Source organism: Procambarus clarkii, chromosome 19, assembly GCF_040958095.1.
Source record: "Procambarus clarkii isolate CNS0578487 chromosome 19, FALCON_Pclarkii_2.0, whole genome shotgun sequence".
Classification (NCBI taxonomy): domain Eukaryota; kingdom Metazoa; phylum Arthropoda; class Malacostraca; order Decapoda; family Cambaridae; genus Procambarus; species Procambarus clarkii.
The window spans coordinates 45,163,376-45,183,636 of record NC_091168.1 but is presented as its reverse complement, the minus strand read 5'-3'; the positions used below and the strand labels follow the sequence as shown (position 1 = coordinate 45,183,636).

General features: G+C 41.9%; 1 protein-coding gene across 1 annotated transcript in view; it reads left to right on the top strand.

The window, feature by feature from the left end:
- LOC123752215 (uncharacterized) overlaps nucleotides 1–14,201 on the top strand; it is a 535,987-nt gene extending 521,786 nt beyond the window's left edge. The window contains exon 10 of the mRNA XM_069327530.1: nucleotides 11,265–14,201. Within this exon, the coding sequence (XP_069183631.1) occupies nucleotides 11,265–12,953 (1,689 nt within the window). The 3' untranslated portion in view covers nucleotides 12,954–14,201. The remainder of the gene's footprint in view (nucleotides 1–11,264) is intronic.
- The last annotated feature ends 6,060 nt before the right edge of the window (nucleotides 14,202–20,261 follow it).

The window sequence follows — 20,261 nt, the reverse complement described above, 5'->3', positions numbered from 1 at the left end:
AGTGTAGATGTTCGGCAGTCCTCCAATGGCTGGTGTCAATGCCTGTCGCATTTACAAAAAAAAAGACAGACTGCTTGCCTGTTGTCTGTGGTAAGTGAGAGGGAGGAACACGTAAAGCACAAAGTATGAACAATGAAAATTTAATATACTTTAAACAAATAAAAATAAAGACAAGTCCCGTGGCAATGAACAGTGCAATTAAAGAACAACGATAAATGCAAGAACACAATGTAACATAAAATAGTAATAATGTAAGACAAAATAGTAAATGGTGCTGAGAATATTGGCTATGGCTGAGACCTCCCTTAGTATACAGAGCCAGAGAGCTTAGTATGCCAGAGAGAGATGTCAACTCTTAGAGCACAAAGAATATTCTGAAGTTGATGGCTGGTTCAAGCTCAGACATCGACTCAAGTAGATGGCGCTGAGGTGCAGTGTGCAGGTGTGCAGTCGGCGAGTCACCAATCAGGAGCAGGCAGGCTGGGATGGGTAGTTGGCTGGTAGATGACGAGCCGGTGTGGAGGGAGTGTGGAGTTGGGGGGTTATTCTTGGATACGTTTTGCCTCCTGGTCAAAACGTTTCGTACTACTGGTGGACGTATTTTGAATGTAGCATCTTATACTTGTAGAAGAAACGTAACTTTAGGTAGGGAAGAGCAGGCTCAATCTCTCTTGAAAGAGATTATCGTCACTATATATATATATCTCATTGAATATGACCGCATATTCTGTATTTACTATCTTCTGATTTAGGGCTTTTATCCCTCTAACTATTTTCTTAGCATCAGGGCTTAGCTGAAATAGGAGTTCTCCAAAACTCATTTTCGTAATTTCAAGGTGAAGAAAAGAAGTGAATTAATATAGAATGTATTACACTTATTTATACAATTTGCACAACGTTTCGAACCTCCATGGTTCATTTGCAAATGAAAAGAATTTTCAGAACTGGTTGATTTTATACCTGCACTGGGTCAGGTGATAAGACAATAAAGGTGAAAACATGGGGGGATACATAAGGGATAAATGGGAGGTGAAACATAAGAACATAAGAATAGAGGTAACTGCGGAAGGCCTATTGGCCCATACGAGGCAGATCCTATCTACATACTGTGACGGTAACGCGTTGGTGTTCGGCTGTTTAAGGCTAGGGGTATGGCCTCGTCACATAGTTATAAAAAAAAATAGAAAAAACTGGAACTTCGTCTGTGGTAAGGTAAGGAGAAGACACACAAAACACAAGTAAACTTTAACAATGAAATTTTAATTACGTTAAATAAATCAAAACATGAAAAAATGCACAAACAAATTCTTATAATAAAATCAATCAATCAAAAGAATAAGAATAATTAAATGACACAATGAAAAGTTACGTTAAGACAAAATAACAAGAAGTGCAATACAAAAATAAAGGTAAGGTGCTGGAATATTGGCTTTAAGCTACCACCTCTCTCAGTACACGCTAACGTCTAGCCGGGAGGAGTGGTAACCGTGGAAGCACTGAATATTCTGAGGTCTGAGGTCGTGGCGACCCCAGACATCAAGTAGTATGGGGGGGGCGAGTGCAGTTGCAGCCAGACCGGCGACCAATCAGCGGAGCCGGTAGTAAGACAGGTAGTTTGGCGGTTTGAGTCTGAACAGGTGTCCCTGGCTGCATACGTTTTGCGCTCTGGCAAACCTGGGAGATGTTGTTGTCGTTGTTGGACATTTCTTCCCTAGTAGTTTTATATAGTTTGTTGCGACGTATTTGTAGAGAGAAGAGCAGGCTCAATCTCTTGAAGGAGATTATTGTCACAACTCTCCCCCGAAGCCTGCGGTTCTGGAAGAAGTACGTCGCTATGTGGTGGAGTAATGGATGGAGTCGCTTCTACTTCATAAACTCTGGAGAGGGCATCGGCTATGGTGTTGTCAGAACCCTTGATATAGCGGATCTCCAGGTTGAAGTCTTGTAAATACAGAGCCCATCGTAGAAGACGCTGGTTGGAGAATTGGGCTTGATGTAGGAAGCGGAGAGGGTTGTGGTCTGAGAAGATGGTGGTAGACCTGGCGCCTTGTAGGTACGGAGCGAAGTGTTGGAGGTTCAGGACGATGGATAGTAGCTCCTTTTCAATAGTGCTGTAGTTCCTCTGGTGTGGTTTCAGTTTGTAGCTGTAGTAGCTGACAGGTAGAACCTCCTCGCCTCGTTGTTGCATCAGGACACCACCAACGCCGGTACCACTGGCGTCGACATGAAGGACGAAAGGCTTGGTGATATCTGGAGAGGCGAGAATGGGGTTAGAACAGAGGAGGAATTTGAGTTGTTCGAAAGCAACGGTTTGCTGTATGGTCCAATTATACCGTTGCTTGGGACTGGTTAATAGAATTAGAGGTGTGGCGACTACTGAAATTCCTCACAAACCTACGGTAGTATGAGGCAAGACCAAGGAAGCGCAGGAGCTGCTTCCTGGTGGTAGGCTGTGGATACTGTTGGATGGCTTGAGTGTGTGAGTCTAACGGAGCTATGCTGCCACTCCCAATAACATGACCCAGATAACGCACTTTACCTTTCGCGAAAGTGGACTTGCCCAGGTTGATGGTGAGGCCGGCTGTCAGGAGCTTGGAGAACAGACGTCGCAGCTGGAGCAGATGTTCACTCCAGGTGTTGGAGGCTACGATGATATCGTCCAGGTAGGCGTATGTGTTATCCAAGCCCTGGATGACACGGTTGACAGCTCTTTGAAAGGTGGCCGGGGCATTACATAGTCCGAAAGGAAGGCGTTCATATCTGAAAAGTCCAAAAGGAGTGATGAAGGCAGATATCTCTTTAGCGCGCTCCGTTAGACACACTTGATAGTACCCCTTAAGCAAGTCCACTTGGGACAAGTACTGGGCACTACCAATGGCATCAATGATGTCATCTATCCTTGGCAAGGGGTAAGCATCCTTGACAGTGACATTGTTCAGTTTACGATAGTCAGTGCATAACCGCACCTTACCTTGGGGTTTGGGCACCAAGATACAAGGTGAGGCCCAGGGGGACTCACAAGGTGTAGCCAGTCCATGGTCCAAGAGGTACTGCACCTCAGCACGCATGACTTCCTTCTTGCTCGGGCTGATTCGGTAGAAGGGTTGACGAATCGGCCGGGTGTCGGGGAGCAGTTGGATGTCGTGCTGGGTAACATTACACTCTTGGGGATCATCTCGGAACAACTCTTGATGTTCTCTGAAGATCTTGACGAGAGGTGCACTATGATTATCCTGAAAGTATTTGGGAAGATCATTAAGGATTTCGGAATTAGAAAGCGCTGACTCCTTGTCAGTGCTTTCGGGAGGAGAAGCTGGGAAGGTCTCACTGTGGATGTAGGGTTCTGTGAAGGTGGAATAGTTAATTAGGACAGTGGGAGGAGTACCATTATATTGCTTCAGGAGGTTGACGTGGCACAGCTGGGTCTTCCGCCGCCTATCTGGAGTCTCTATTACGTAGTTGTTATTATTCCTGCACTCTATGACGCAGTAGGGTCCTGAAAACCTGTTTTGTAAAGGTGAACCTGGGATAGGGAAATAGGCAAGGACGAAGTCTCCCGGCTTGAATTTTCTTACTTTGCTGGTCTGGTCGTAATGAGTCTTCATTCTCTCCTGGGCTTTCAATAGATTATCATGGGCAAAACGGTGGACTCTCTCTAGAATGTGTTGAAGGTTTTGAAGAAACTGGAGCACATTCTGATGCTCACTGAAGGTGGCATCTCTGAGAGAGTCTTTGAAAGCCTTAAGGGGAGTACGGCACTTACGGCCGTAGAGCATCTCATAAGGAGATACTCCTAGGGACTCATTGGGGAGACTTCTGAAAATACACATTATAAGGTCAATCTGCTTATCCCAATCCTTCGAGGTTTCACTACAAAACTTTTTCAAGAGTGCTTTGATGGTCTGATGACTACGTTCAAGAGAACCCTGTGAAGCAGGATGATAGGGGCTGGACAATACCTGTTTGATGTTGAACTCCTCCAGTGTCCTTTTGAAGAGATCACTGGTGAAGTTGGTACCACAGTCGCTTTGAATCTCCCTGGGAAATCCGTATTGAGTGAAGATCTTCAATAGATGTTTGATAACCATAGCAGCCGTGATGTTCTTCACTGGAACTGCTATGGGAAATCTGGTGGTAGGACACAGGATGGTTAGGATGTAGGCGTTACTTGAACTGGTCCGAGGTAAAGGACCAACACAGTCTATTATGAGTCTGTGGAAAGGTTCCGCAGGAACCTGTATGGGAATCAGTGGCGCTCTGGGAATGGAGATGTTCGGTTTGCCTGCCATCTGACATGTATGACACTGTTTTACGTACTGTTTGACTTTATTTACCATACCTGGCCAGTAGTAGTCTTGACGAATTCCATGGTAAGTCTTGTTGAAGCCGTAGTGGGAGAATGCTCCGTGGGCCAGGTGTAGAATAGTGGGCCGCAGGCTGGTGGGAATCACAAGTTGTTCGATGTTGGCCCAATCGTCCTCCTCCTTCAGTTTACTGGGTCTATATCTGCGGTAGAGCAAGTCGTTCTCTAGGAAGAACCCAGGAATACTGTCGGGTTGAGTCTCAGCCTGGAAAAACAATGGTGTTAAAGTAAGATCTTCCCTCTGCAACTTACGGAACTCCAGCTTGGTCAGATGCGGGGGGAGTTTCTGAGGGTCTTGAGGGACAGCGGTAGCAGTAGAATCAGCTGGCTGTGGACGTGCGGCTTGTGCACGGGTGGTCACGAGAACCGGAGGAGAAACTTCATCACTCTCTTGAACCTCTGCTGGAACATACTCTAGAATAGGGTTTATTGGCACAGAGTTACACACCTGGGGTTTGTCCATGACGATCAGGTTGGTCGGTTGCAGGTCTTCTGCCAAGTCGTTGCCTAGGAGAAGTTGCACTCCAGGCATGGGAAAAGGCTTTTCCCTAACGGCGACTTGGACTTCCCCGTTCACGTAGGGACAATCCAGGTGGACTCTGGCGAGAGGGTATGGAGTGGTAGCAGTGAGGTCAGTGATGAAGACAGTTTCTCCGGTGTAGGTGATGTTGGGCACAGCCGACTTCAAGATGATCGATTGAAGAGCCGCTGTGTCCCTCAAGATCTTCAATTTGAAACGTCCCTCCGGATTTGAACCGTTGGCAGAGACAGTTCCAGTATACAGGTGGTTACTGAAAAGAGAAAGATCATTAACATCAACACCAACATTCATCACAGGCTTACCGGACTTAGGAGGAGTTGGTTTGGGTTTTTGTTGGTCAGTGATTCCCTTGTATTGAGACTTACCACACTTGTCTATGGTATGTCCATAGAGTCTACAATACTTGCAGTACAGTTGTGAACCAGCTTGATCGGGGCTCACCTTCTCGTAACTGTACCACGACTTCTTACTGGAGGATGGTTCGGGTGTCAGCCGGTGGATGAGGCTGTAAGTGTCAGCCGACTTAGCACACTTCAGGTAGTCGGTTTCTTCTTTATCTGCTAAGTAGAGGCGGACAGGAGGCGGCACACGTCTCAAGAATTCTTCAACAAGCATCAGGTTGACGAGTTCTGTAAAAGTAGAGACATGTGCTGCTTCCAGCCATTTCATGAAATACCTCCGTTTCGTGTTAGCAAACTCAAGGAAGGTAGTGGTACTTGCCTTCAGGTGGTCACGGAATTTCCTTCTATAACTTTCGGTGGAAAGTAGGTAGGCGTCCAACACTGCTTGTTTCAGAGTGTGGTAGTCATTCTCAGACGCCAAAGTACTGATTGTGACTGCAGCTCTACCTGTAAGATGGACTCTGAGAAGTGTGGCCCATTGGTCGACAGGCCAACCGAGTTGATTAGCAAGAGTTTCAAAGGTGGTGAAAAACACATCAACTTCTGCTTCTACAAAGGATGGCATTAACTTACTTGCATGTGATATATTAAAACTGACGGGAAGATTGGCAGTAGCTTGTTGGCGTTGAGTGAAGTGTGAAGTTTCCAAGGCGATTTCGCGTTGACGACACTCTAGAGCCAGAGTCGCTTGTTGCTTGTCATGTTCGCGTTGTATTTCCAACTCGCGTTGTTTTGTTTCAAGCTGTACTCTCTCACGTTCATGGAGCAAGGCGACCTCACGTTCGTGGAGGGCGAGTCCACGTTCGTGTTCTTCTCTCCGCAAGGCAGCTTCGCGTTCTTGTTCGTCTCTTCTCAAAGCAGCTTCGCGTTCTCTAAGGGTGATTTCTTCCCTTCTTAAGGCAGCCTCATGTTCTTGTTCTTCTCTTCGTATGGCAGCTGCTTCTCTTTGCTGCTCACGTTCAATCTTGGCCAGCTCTAGTTTAAGTTTCATCGTTGCCAAGTCAGTTTTATCTGCAATATAGTAAGTTTCATGAGTTTCAGAGTCTATCTTACCTTGCTCTAAATAGTAATCCAGCAACAGGTTGTGTAGGTCATTTTTGTTGGCTTGGTAGGGAACTTCTAGTTGATACTCATGTGCAAGAGTTTGTAATTCAGTCCTCTTGGCACGACTTAAAGTCCCTATTTCACCTGCTGGATTTGTACGGAAAGCTTGGAGACGAAACATGGTGAAATTAGCAAATAAAGGTACACGAATATTCAATAGTGAATGTCAGAAACAGGACAACGTGGCAACTGGTACCTATCCTGTGAGATCTTTAACAATTAAAGTTAAGTAAAAGATGTTAAATGATTAAATTAAATCAAGGGCGCAGGAAATCTTGTACCCGGTACTCATGTAAGAGGATAAGGGCAAGAAAATCCTACTAACAAATGAAACAGAGTTTCGAAAACAAATGAAACAGTTAATTGTCTCAAAAGTAAAATTGGTAGTCCAAGGATGTAGGCATACCTTGCCAAGTCTCTATAGGACATAAAGCAAGTTTTTCCTACTGAATTTAATATGATACTTACAGAATTAGCGAACTTTTGTGCTCTGAAAAAGTAAGCTAATTCCCTACCGTTGTATGTATCATCATCTCTGACTGACGTGTAGGGGTGCGAGGTGTCAACTGGTGACGAGAACTGCTGCTGAGGTCCCAATTCAGCAACTAAAGTTCGAGCTAGAGGAACTATGGCCCTCTTTGTCCTCCTACAGTCAGATTGCAGAAGATTGGGTACTCTTGACCCGGGGCAGACCACAGTACCAGGGTACCAATATGATGATCTGTCAGAATGAGAAATATTCAAGGGACAAAGATGGTAAACACGAGTAATAACACGGAGGGAGAGATGACCAATTAAGAGTATGACTGCGGCCTACAGTCACCACGTAATCCAAAGTTGTCTCACCTTCACTATATGTTACTCTCGTAATGCACAATACACCGCACCTTATAAAAAATGAAATTGAATATGAAAAATAGTAAAGCTACGTTAACAAAGTTAAATACGCTTACCATAAATTACCACTTGGCACCAGTACCTGAGTGAAGCTCCTAGGACAGGCCCCCATATAACTTGTGACGGTAACGCGTTGGTGTTCGGCTGTTTAAGGCTAGGGGTATGGCCTCGTCACATAGTTATAAAAAAAAATAGAAAAAACTGGAACTTCGTCTGTGGTAAGGTAAGGAGAAGACACACAAAACACAAGTAAACTTTAACAATGAAATTTTAATTACGTTAAATAAATCAAAACATGAAAAAATGCACAAACAAATTCTTATAATAAAATCAATCAATCAAAAGAATAAGAATAATTAAATGACACAATGAAAAGTTACGTTAAGACAAAATAACAAGAAGTGCAATACAAAAATAAAGGTAAGGTGCTGGAATATTGGCTTTAAGCTACCACCTCTCTCAGTACACGCTAACGTCTAGCCGGGAGGAGTGGTAACCGTGGAAGCACTGAATATTCTGAGGTCTGAGGTCGTGGCGACCCCAGACATCAAGTAGTATGGGGGGGGCGAGTGCAGTTGCAGCCAGACCGGCGACCAATCAGCGGAGCCGGTAGTAAGACAGGTAGTTTGGCGGTTTGAGTCTGAACAGGTGTCCCTGGCTGCATACGTTTTGCGCTCTGGCAAACCTTGGAGATGATGTTGTCGTTGTTGGACATTTCTTCCCTAGTAGTTTTATATAGTTTGTTGCGACGTATTTGTAGAGGGAAGAGCAGGCTCAATCTCTTGAAGGAGATTATTGTCACAATACAAAGATTAATCAAGTGTAGGGCCTGTTATGTGGAACAGTGTCTTCTGTGTTGGCATCGTTATGTTCTGGTCTTGTCCTTACTCTCATGGTGGGTAGAGTAAATAGTTCCGTGATTTGGGTGTTCATGGTAGGTTGTTCTATTCTTATGTGAATTGCTTCAAGAATTTCTGCAAGAAGATTACAAATTATATAAGCGTTATATCGATATAAGCGTTAACAACACTCCTCTTGTACCTGTCTGGGCAGTCACTGTTGGCATTGAGGCACATTCCTATGTTTGTTTCCTTAGTGTAGACTGCAGTGTTGAAACCTCCGCTCCTTTCCATGACTGTTACATCTAGAAAGGGCAACTTCCCATTGTACTCCATCTCGTAAGTGAAACTCAACACAGAATTCTGCTCAAATGCCTCCTTTAGCTCCCGCAGACATCTGACATCTGTGTACCTGTGTGTGGGCAGTGACTGCTCAGACAGGTAGAAGAGAAGTGTTGTCAACGCTTACGTTGACCGTGCTCTCAGTAACAGCTCAGGATGGATATATATATATATATATATATATATATATATATATATATATATATATATATAATATATATATATATATATATATATATATATATATATATATATATAATATATATATATATATATATATATATATATATATATATATATATATATATATATATATATATATATATATATATATATATTGTTGGGGTTTTACTACTCTATTCTTACTCTGGGGTGAGCTATAGTTATGCTCAAGGTTTCTCACCGTAGCCCTGCGGGTCTTCACTCGATCCTCACGGCGCCACTGCACGCCAGGAGAGTCTCCCAGTCAATCTCAACGGCCTCTGATTGAGAAGGAGTGGGAACACGACTCGTTCACTTGACTGTCATGTGCCCTCCCCAACAATCGGGCTCTATGGTTAACCACAAGGTCGCCAACTGGTGTTTTAGGTGGCCAGTAACACCTCAGTGGACTGGTTGAATTAGTGGTAGCCTTGGCAAGGTCACACTCAAAAGATCAGGAATCAGGCAGGTACTTACTCTTATCACTCTATGCTTTCAGTATAATATAGCCACAAGATCAATGGAGGAGATGATAAAAACACAAAGGTGATTTTGTATTTTACTTAAAATGTATGAAAGATATCACAAGGCCAAACAATAATATATAAATCAACTGATCCTGGCTGCGGCCAGTAGTTCCCACGAATAGTATGCACTCACTAAGTGGCAACACCTCCCCTCCTCGTCAAGTGTCAAGAACAGCTGATCGCCTGGCCCCAGCGCGAAAGTTTATTGCTTGTTTCTAGATTCACGCGCGCTGTTTCTTTAAGTTCTCCAATATTACCAGAAACTCGCACTCTCGATATTGGCCCAATAGCACGTATTACTTAGTTACACTGTACTCAGGCTCAAACAGTCGTTTCTACAATCAATGCTACAATGACTCACTGTAATGGTTTTCACTGCACTTCATTCAATGACATATTATGAAGTATTAAACACTGGAGTTTTCAGTACTTTCTCTTGTGGGCGATAACTCAATAATTCACTGTACTCACAAATGATTAATCACTGCATGAACATAGACATATATAGTGTATATAAATCAGACATCAAATAAATGGTGAATAAATAGTTTCTGGGCACATAGCCTAACTTCCAAATACTGGCATAATATTATATATAATTTATCATTATATGTTCTCATCAAAGACTATAGAAAGATATACACAACACAGTAAATTTATCACTTGTTCCTGGTGCCTGTACACACCCATAATCAACATAAGTATTATAAGTACTCTTGATAGTACTACACGGCAAACTGGTGCCTTACTGTGACACGGGTGAGACTTGCTCACGACATATGAAATCCTCAGGCTAGATAATATAGCCGAATAACATAGCTAACTAAAGGGGAATGGGGAGAGAACTAGTAACACCTACTTCAACCTATCCTCCGATGAGAGTCGAGATGTATCTCCTGGTCCTCGTGTCGGGAACGCCCCCACACACACGTCGTCGTGTCCTACCGGAACCACTCGTCGTCCCACCGTTTAGCGCGTCGTCTCCGTGCCTTCTTCCTCTGCAGGTCCGTGCTCCTTCTCTGCTTCTGGTAGGGTTGGAGTCGGTCTCCTGGCCGTCGTCTTCTCCCAGCAACGGCTGCCGCCTACGTCTCAGCTGCAGTCGTCCGGATTCCCAAATAGTCCTCTCCTTCCTCAGCTACCCAGTGGCTCTGTCAGCCACTACGCCGTCACGAACTGGTGAACTGCCACAGACGTCATATACGTCACTGCACGGCTTCACTGCTTCTTACACAGTACCTGACTGAAGCACTTGTTGCTCAAATAACCATCGATTCCCTCTCTGGTTCAACACATGAACTAGGGAAGACCTCACAGAGTACTGGCAGACTTCAGGTGACGCGTAAATCCACGGGAGCGGGAAACAACTGTCAAACTGACAGGACCAATCGTCGCACGTCCAACCTCTTTGACGTGTCGTGTCTGACTGATGGCGCCAGCGCGGCGCGCGGCCTGGACCCCCTTCCTTCGTGACGTCACTTTCGCCACGGGAAGTTCTCATTGGCTCCCGGTGCCACATTGCTGTCGGTGACCAATCCGGTGCCACTGACGTCACACAGTTTTGGCGGGGAATCAGGAAAGCCAGTGCCATCTTGGCTTCCTAAAGGGCCTATACCACAGGCCAAAACATTACTATTTCACAAATTTCTCGGCTCTCCGAGAACACTTCACTCTCTCCCATATATCAAATTGAAGCCTGCAACGTAGAGAACGCTTGGGACAAGTAGACATGACTCTTACTGCAGGCGTGGGAGAAATATAAGGGGGGGGAACACCGTCACAATATATATATATATATATATATATATATATATATATATATATATATATATATATATATATATATATATATATATATATATATATATATATATATATATATATATATATATATATATATATATATATTTATATTTTATTCTCGAGGAAATTCTCGGAATCAAAGCTAATATCAAGCAGCAATTTATATATTTTATTTATAATTTTTATTTATTATTTAATAATAGAACTGAATGATCTAAGATATCCAAGTTACTAACGAATTATTTACAGAGTATTTACAGGAAAGAACGACACCAGCTGCAGGAACTGCAAGAGAAGACGAAGAACGAAACTGTTAAGGCACAGGTGGAGGAGATCCTGAAAGTTCAGGAAGTCCTCTTCTCTAGTTACTGGAGTGACACAACTGGTAAAAAGAATACAATGACCTCAAAATCCCAAGAAATGTCAAGTGGATCCCAAGCTCTTCTGTTGGCCTCAAGAAGTGGATTTGTACAGCTGATATACCTCCTGGTGAAGGTGGGTGGCCTGGCTGTAGACAAACCAGTAGATCCTACCAATGACACCACTGCCCTCCACCAGGCAGCTTCTTGTGGTAAGTCCTGCGTCATTATCCTCCTCCTGAACCTTGGTGCACAACCGCTTCTCCCTGACAGATACGGGCAAACGCCTCCCCACTTGGCTGCAATGTTCGGCCATGAGCATGCTTTTCAACTTTTTGCTGAATTTCACCGGGAAAATATACCATATTGCAAGGCAGGGACTAGCCCTCAAGAAGTTCGTAGGCATTATACGAAACGTTTACAAATATATAATGGATGCAAATTTGCATCTGAACTTAATGTTCGTGAAATAAATAACGACCAAAGAGAAGCAACTGAAAACCTTCTTCGACATATTAACTTCGAAAATTTGGTGGAATACACTCAGCAGGCAACGGTTGATTACAAAGATGGTGAATCAAAAGATGTCAAGGACGCGGTAGTAAAAGAAATTCAGCAAATTATATCCAAGATTGAAACAGATATTTACAAAGGAAACATTAAATTAGTAGGAAGCGCTGCAGATGGCACACGACTCTATTATCCAGATGAGTTTGATTTTAATTTTATTCTAGAGGAAATTCCCGGAATCAAAGCTAATATCAAGCAGCAAACAAAGGAGGAGGTCATAGTCAGTGGTCACAAATTAAAGGTGGAGCTTCAGACAGAAAATACAAGTCTCCATGGTAATAACCTAATATCAAACTTTTTTGAGAGAGTTCGGGACTGCCTCAAAAGCTATACTTTTGTTAACAAACAATTAAGTCTAGTGCCACCTGGCCTGACAAGGACGCAAGTGGGCGTGGCACTGACGCTGGCTTGGCAGGGTAGTGAGTATCCCCTGTTGATAATCGGTGTTGACTTAGTGCCAGTGATCTCTGTGCCTTGGCCTGAGGAGATACACAGACCTTCCCTTACTCCCAGTGGCCTAGACACGGTCCACCTCAGCAACACAGAAGACAGAGGTGGATCCTATATATGCAGCTTTGCTGCAACAGAGGTTGAAGTGCTTGCAAATCTGGATCCCCAAGAACGTCAGGTGTATCTCACCTGCAAGACTCTTCTCTCGCGCATGAAGGCTGAACCTTGGATGCCCAAAGACATGAGGAATCTGTTTTGCTGGTGGGATTCCCGCTTTTGGAAAATCCCGACTCCTGAAGGATTCTGCCTAAAAAATTCCTTTTTGAAGCAGGTTGAGAAAAAGCGACGGGAGGGAATAAAGTGGCAAGAAGATATAATATCCCTAGTGATGTCTGTATTCAAGGAAATGTGCCTTGAGATTGTTGATGAAGAATCTGGCAGTTCGAGTTTCGTGCCAAACAAAGTTAATGCTTACTTTGGTGGAGACTGCGCTAGGCCAAAAGTGGGAGAAGGAGCTCCAGAAATTGTTAATTTTCTCAAGAAAATCTCATTAACCTGAAGATGTTTACTTGGGATCCTTCAGAGAGACGATAAAGGAAGAAAAACACAACACAAGAAATAGACAGTGAATGAAAAGAAGATGGAAACAACAGCCCTTAACAACTTACAGTGGATTTCAAAGAATTATACAAAATTACAGACTCGGAGTTAAGGAGACGTGCTTCTCTAAACTATATTTAAATACTTTTATGGTATCACACTGTACTATATCTCCAGGTAGGGTGCTCCTTACGTTTTTGTTCGTGTCAAGAACAAGTATTTAGTATGATTTGAGTAATATTTTTTCTAGTAATTTTAAAACAAATACTATACATTAAGTTTATACATACTTAAAAAAATTCAGAGTTAACAATGTGATAACAATGTAAACACATATATCAAATAACCTCAGTTTCTTCTTCTTTTGAGATTAAATAAATTAATGTATTTTATAGGCTTTTTGGATGATTTATTTGTGGTTTGTAATATCGTTGTCTGGCGCTGAACAAGTTCCAGTTTGTCAATATAATTTCTCAATTATGGAGACAAAAATTATATGTAATATTCATGAATAAGATTAACCAGTGAACTCCAGAGCAGAACTCCGATCGAAATTAGAAAGAGCTGCCAAAATAACCCAAAATTTTATTTTATTTCCTAGCAGTTTTACATTGCTTGTTTGATTGAATGTTATTAGCCAGTTTCCTCTTTAATTTATATTTCCAAGTTGCAGCATTTTGCATATTTCAGCATTAAATATCTGACATTTTTCTGACCAATTTACAAGGTTGAACAATTCATATATTTGTCTCTCAAAGAATATTGAAGCTTTGCTGCCTTGTTTAGCATAATTAACAAATTTTGATATTGTATTGCTAAGCCATTATCAATGGCTTAAAAATATTTTTATTCAACAGTTGGCTTAGCAACTTTTTTTTAGCATTATCGATATCCTCCCTATTTATATCCACGTAAACCCATTATTATATATGTCTAACTTACGCTTGAAACAATCAATGGATCCTACGTCTATTATGTTACTTGGTAAATGGTTCCACATATCAACAACTTAACCAATATTTTCCCAAGTCTTTGCTGTATCTAAACTTATCCAAATTATACCCATTGTTTCGTGTTCAATTTTGTGTTGATACTTTTATATATTATTTTTTATATATTGTTGATAAGGCTCCGTGACACCAGTTGCAATGTGCTCCTGGAAGTCCGGGTTCGAGTCACTTTTGGGGTCTTTTGGAGTGTGGAGTTTTCATTCGCATATATACTTAGGGACCATTCAAGCTTGTTCGCATATATATATATATATATATATATATATAATATATATATATATATATATATATATATATATATATATATATATATATATATATATATATATATATATATATATATATATATATATATATATATATATATAATGTCGTACCTAGTAGCCAGAACGCACTTCTCAGCCTACTATGCAAGGCCCGATTTGCCTAATAAGCCAAGTTTTCCTGAATAAATATATTTTCTCTACTTTTTTTCTTCTGAAATGATAAAGCTACCCATTTCATTATGTATGAGGTCAATTTTTTTTTATTGGAGCTAAAATTAACGTAGATATATGACCGAACCTAACCAACCCTACCTATCCTAACCTATCTTAATAGGTTAGGTTAGGTTAGGTGGCAGAAAAAGTTAGGTTAGGTTAGGTTAGGTAGGTTAGGTAGTCGAAAAACAATTAATTCATGAAAACTTGGCTTATTAGGCAAATTGGGCCTTGCATAGTAGGCTGAGAAGTGCGTTCTGGCTACTAGGTACGACATATATATATATATATATATATATATATATATATATATATATATATATATATATATATATATATATATATATATATATATATATATATATATATTAGGCAAATCGGGTCTTGTATAGTAGGCTGAGAAGTGCGTTCTGGCTACTATTATAGTCTGTGAGTTGGTTGGTGTTGTCGTCGTTGATCCTTCTCTATGGACAACCCAACCCACAACTCGGTAGAGTGCTTATACTAGGAGATCACCCTTGGCGCTTCTGGCTCTTGGAGAGGGGCTCAACGTCACACGTTTAGGGGATGCTGCTCCAACACTTAGCCTCGTTGTCACGTGCACACACCCACTCGAGCCACTGTGACTCCCCACTCTCTCCTTATGAGATATGATCTCCTCAATCCTCTATGACTTACTAGTATTACCTTCTACCCTGTCCACAGCAGTGGTTCCTGGTTCTTTCTCTCTCTCTCTCTTCTTCTGTACTACTTCATGGGAAGCCTCACTAGGACAAGGGCAAACACCAGCAAATTGGGATACATTTACTGGACAAAGCACATACACGATACATACACACATATAATAATAATGAATCCTATACGCTATAATATTACAATCAGGTTGCACTCCAACATCATCAGAACTCTATCATCAGCTTATCAAGTGGTATCCTATCTCCTGGTTCACCACCTGATACTATCAACCACCTCAAGTTGATCAAGTCTACATACACTGTTGCACCATCAGCAAGATAATATATATATAGAAAATCAGCATTTGAATGCAATAACATATATCAGTATAAATGTTCATTGATACACAACAATGATCAATCGATCACTCTATCAGTCCTGGAACGCATACATCTGTAGGTAATCCAGCCTACGACTGTAACTCTAAACTTCAGTATAAAACACTCCTTGACATAAGAATGCAAACAATCACTCACCTCTCACTGCGTCTTGCACACTAATGACAACCAAACACTATCAACTCCCTACAAGTAATCCACCAGAACTTCCCTTCCACCTCTGGAAGTTCACTACCCTAATATCTTTAGGTTCTTCCGGGCTTCACTACCAGGATCCTCTGCAGCTCCTCCAGGCTGCTATCATGAAGTTTTCTTGAGCAACTAAGGTGCTTCACCCTTCTGCTAGGTTCCTCCACAGCTCTCTTGGCTGCTACACCATGAAGTTTCCTCGAGCAAATATGGTGCTTCACCACCTCTACAGAAGCATGTGACACTCCTCTTCACTGCTTCTCCTCACAGCTCGAGGTCCTCTGCTTCACTACCTTGGAGTCTCATCAATTACTTCATCTATGCTGGCTTCGAAGTTCTCAGCAACTTCTTCCCCAAAGAACAAACCTGCAACCCATCGACACTCCAATAAAATGTTTCCCCTTTAACACATAAACAAAAATAATCACACAATATGTTTGCCTCAAATCTCTATCTGTCCTCTACATACAGTGAGAGTGGACTCCCCCGTTTTGGGCGGGTCCATACTCCACCTCGCCTGGCGGCGGTCCTCACTCGCTGGGAGGGTCTTCCTCCGTCAGGAGCCAGGCTCCCTCAGTCGCCTGCCAGCGCTCAGAGGGGACGGACGTCGCTCCGTGTTCCTCCCTCTTCACTCTCTTATTTCAGGCTTTCTGCCTTATTAAAACATGTCTAACTTATAAATAAACATCGCTACTGTCGCTGGGCACACGACCAACTACAAGCAATCACTATGAACTGGCTTATATCATGCTTACCACAGATTGACTGGTCGAGGGCGCTTCTCCCTCTGACGAAGCTTGATCAGCGCGCTTCCACGGCCCACAATAATGCCTCCGGGCGGCTTAATATTCACTAATTATCGCCCACGACTTGAGACCACACGTCCCCAGCTCGATTCCACAGCTGGTACGTCTGCACACTTCTCTTCTCTTCGAGATATATCACTAGGGGTTCCCTTCTGACGGGAGCTCAATGGAGCGCGGCTTTTCCCCTGCGATGTCTGGCCTCAAGTGAGGTCAAAGCCCCTCCAGAAGCGAGCCTCACGCCTCCAGCAAAATGTCCACATCTCCAAGCCAGTCATCTATATGTTTCCTTCTTCACTGCCCATAATCTTAAATTGTTATACATCTCCAAGCAACTATTTTACATATGGATTATCACCTCAATATTTGCTAGACCTTCTAATCAGGTCAGGCTTGATGAATAACTCTCAAGGAGGGAGACTCGTTTCTCCTGCTGGCTGAGATCATAACACTACTAGGTACGACATATATATATATATATATATATATATATATATATATATATATATATATATATATATATATATATATATATATATATATATATATGTCGTACCTAGTAGCCAGAACGCACTTCTCAGCCTACTATGCAAGGCCCGATTTGCCTAATAACCCAAGTTTTCATGAATTAATTGTTTTTCGACTACCTAACCTACCTAACCTAACCTAACTTTTTCGGCTACCTAACCTATAAAGATAGGTTAGGTTAGGTTAGGTAGGGTTGGTTAGGTTCGGTCATATATCTACGTTAATTTTAACTCGAATAAACAAAAATAGATCTCATACATAATGAAATGGGTAACTTTATCATTTCATAAGAAAAAAATTAGAAAAAATATATTAATTCAGGAAAACTTGGCTTATTAGGCAAATCGGGCCTTGCATAGTAGGCCCAGAAGTGCGTTCTGGCTACTAAGTACGACATATATATATATATATATATATATATATATATATATATATATATATATATATATATATATATATATATATATATATATATATATATATATATATATATATATATATATATATATATATATATATATGTCGTACCTAATAGCCAGAACGCACTTCTCTGCCTACTATGCAAGGCCCGATTTGCCTAATAAGCCAAGTTTTCATGAATTAATTGTTTTTTGACTACCTAACCTACCTAACCTAACCTAACCTAACTTTTTCGGCTACCTAACCAAACCTAACCTATAAAGATAGGTTAGGTTAGGTTAGGTAGGGTTGGTTAGGTTCGGTCATATATCTACGTTAATTTTAACTCCAATAAAAAAAAATGACCTCATACATAATGAAATGGGTAGCTTTATCATTTCATAAAAAAAAAATTAGAAAAAATATATTAATTTAGGAAAACTTGGCTTATTAGGCAAATCGGGCCTTGAATAGTAGGCCAAAAAGTGAGTTCTGGCTACTAGGTACGACATATGTCTATATATATATATATATATATATATATATATATATATATATATATATATATATATATATATATATATATATATATATATGAACGCCAGAACGCACTTCTCAGCCTACTATACAAGGCCCGATTTGCCTAATAAGCCAAGTTTTCCTGAATAAATATATTTTCTCTACTTTTTTTCTTCTGAAATGATAAAGCTACCCATTTCATTATGTATGAGGTCAATTTTTTTTTATTGGAGCTAAAATTAACGTAGATATATGACCGAACCTAACCAACCCTACCTATCCTAACCTATCTTAATAGGTTAGGTTAGGTTAGGTGGCAGAAAAAGTTAGGTTAGGTTAGGTTAGGTAGGTTAGGTAGTCGAAAAACAATTAATTCATGAAAACTTGGCTTATTAGGCAAATCGGGTCTTGTATAGTAGGCTGAGAAGTGCGTTCTGGCTACTATTATAGTCTGTGAGTTGGTTGGTGTTGTCGTCGTTGATCCTTCTCTATGGACAACCCAACCCACAACTCGGTAGAGTGCTTATACTAGGAGATCACCCTTGGCGCTTCTGGCTCTTGGAGAGGGGCTCAACGTCACACGTTTAGGGGATGCTGCTCCAACACTTAGCCTCGTTGTCACGTGCACACACCCACTCGAGCCACTGTGACTCCCCACTCTCTCCTTATGAGATATGATCTCCTCAATCCTCTATGACTTACTAGTATTACCTTCTACCCTGTCCACAGCAGTGGTTCCTGGTTCTTTCTCTCTCTCTCTCTTCTTCTGTACTATTTCATGGGAAGCCTCACTAGGACAAGGGCAAACACCAGCAAATTGGGATACATTTACTGGACAAAGCACATACACGATACATACACACATATAATAATAATGAATCCTATACTCTATAATATTACAATCAGGTTGCACTCCAACATCATCAGAACTCTATCATCAGCTTATCAAGTGGTATCCTATCTCCTGGTTCACCACCTGATACTATCAACCACCTCAAGTTGATCAAGTCTACATACACTGTTGCACCATCAGCAAGATAATATATATATAGAAAATCAGCATTTGAATGCAATAACATATATCAGTATAAATGTTCATTGATACACAACAATGATCAATCGATCACTCTATCAGTTCTGGAACGCATACATCTGTAGGTAATCCAGCCTACGACTGTAACTCTAAACTTCAGTATAAAACACTCCTTGACATAAGAATGCAAACAATCACTCACCTCTCACTGCGTCTTGCACACTAATGACAACCAAACACTATCAACTCCCTACAAGTAATCCACCAGAACTTCCCTTCCACCTCTGGAAGTTCACTACCCTAATATCTTTAGGTTCTTCCGGGCTTCACTACCAGGATCCTCTGCAGCTCCTCCAGGCTGCTATCATGAAGTTTTCTTGAGCAACTAAGGTGCTTCACCCTTCTGCTAGGTTCCTCCACAGCTCTCTTGGCTGCTACACCATGAAGTTTCCTCGAGCAAATATGGTGCTTCACCACCTCTACAGAAGCATGTGACACTCCTCTTCACTGCTTCTCCTCACAGCTCGAGGTCCTCTGCTTCACTACCTTGGAGTCTCATCAATTACTTCATCTATGCTGGCTTCGAAGTTCTCAGCAACTTCTTCCCCAAAGAACAAACCTGCAACCCATCGACACTCCAATAAAATGTTTCCCCTTTAACACATAAACAAAAATAATCACACAATATGTTTGCCTCAAATCTCTATCTGTCCTCTACATACAGTGAGAGTGGACTCCCCCGTTTTGGGCGGGTCCATACTCCACCTCGCCTGGCGGCGGTCCTCACTCGTTGGGAGGGTCTTCCTCCGTCAGGAGCCAGGCTCCCTCAGTCGCCTGCCAGCGCTCAGAGGGGACGGACGTCGCTCCGTGTTCCTCCCTCTTCACTCTCTTATTTCAGGCTTTCTGCCTTATTAAAACATGTCTAACTTATAAATAAACATCGCTACTGTCGCTGGGCACACGACCAACTACAAGCAATCACTATGAACTGGCTTATATCATGCTTACCACAGATTGTCTGGTCGAGGGCGCTTCTCCCTCTGACGAAGCTTGATCAGCGCGCTTCCACGGCCCACAATAATGCCTCCGGGCGGCTTAATATTCACTAATTATCGCCCACGACTTGAGACCACACGTCCCCAGCTCGATTCCACAGCTGGTACGTCTGCACACTTCTCTTCTCTTCGAGATATATCACTAGGGGTTCCCTTCTGACGGGAGCTCAATGGAGCGC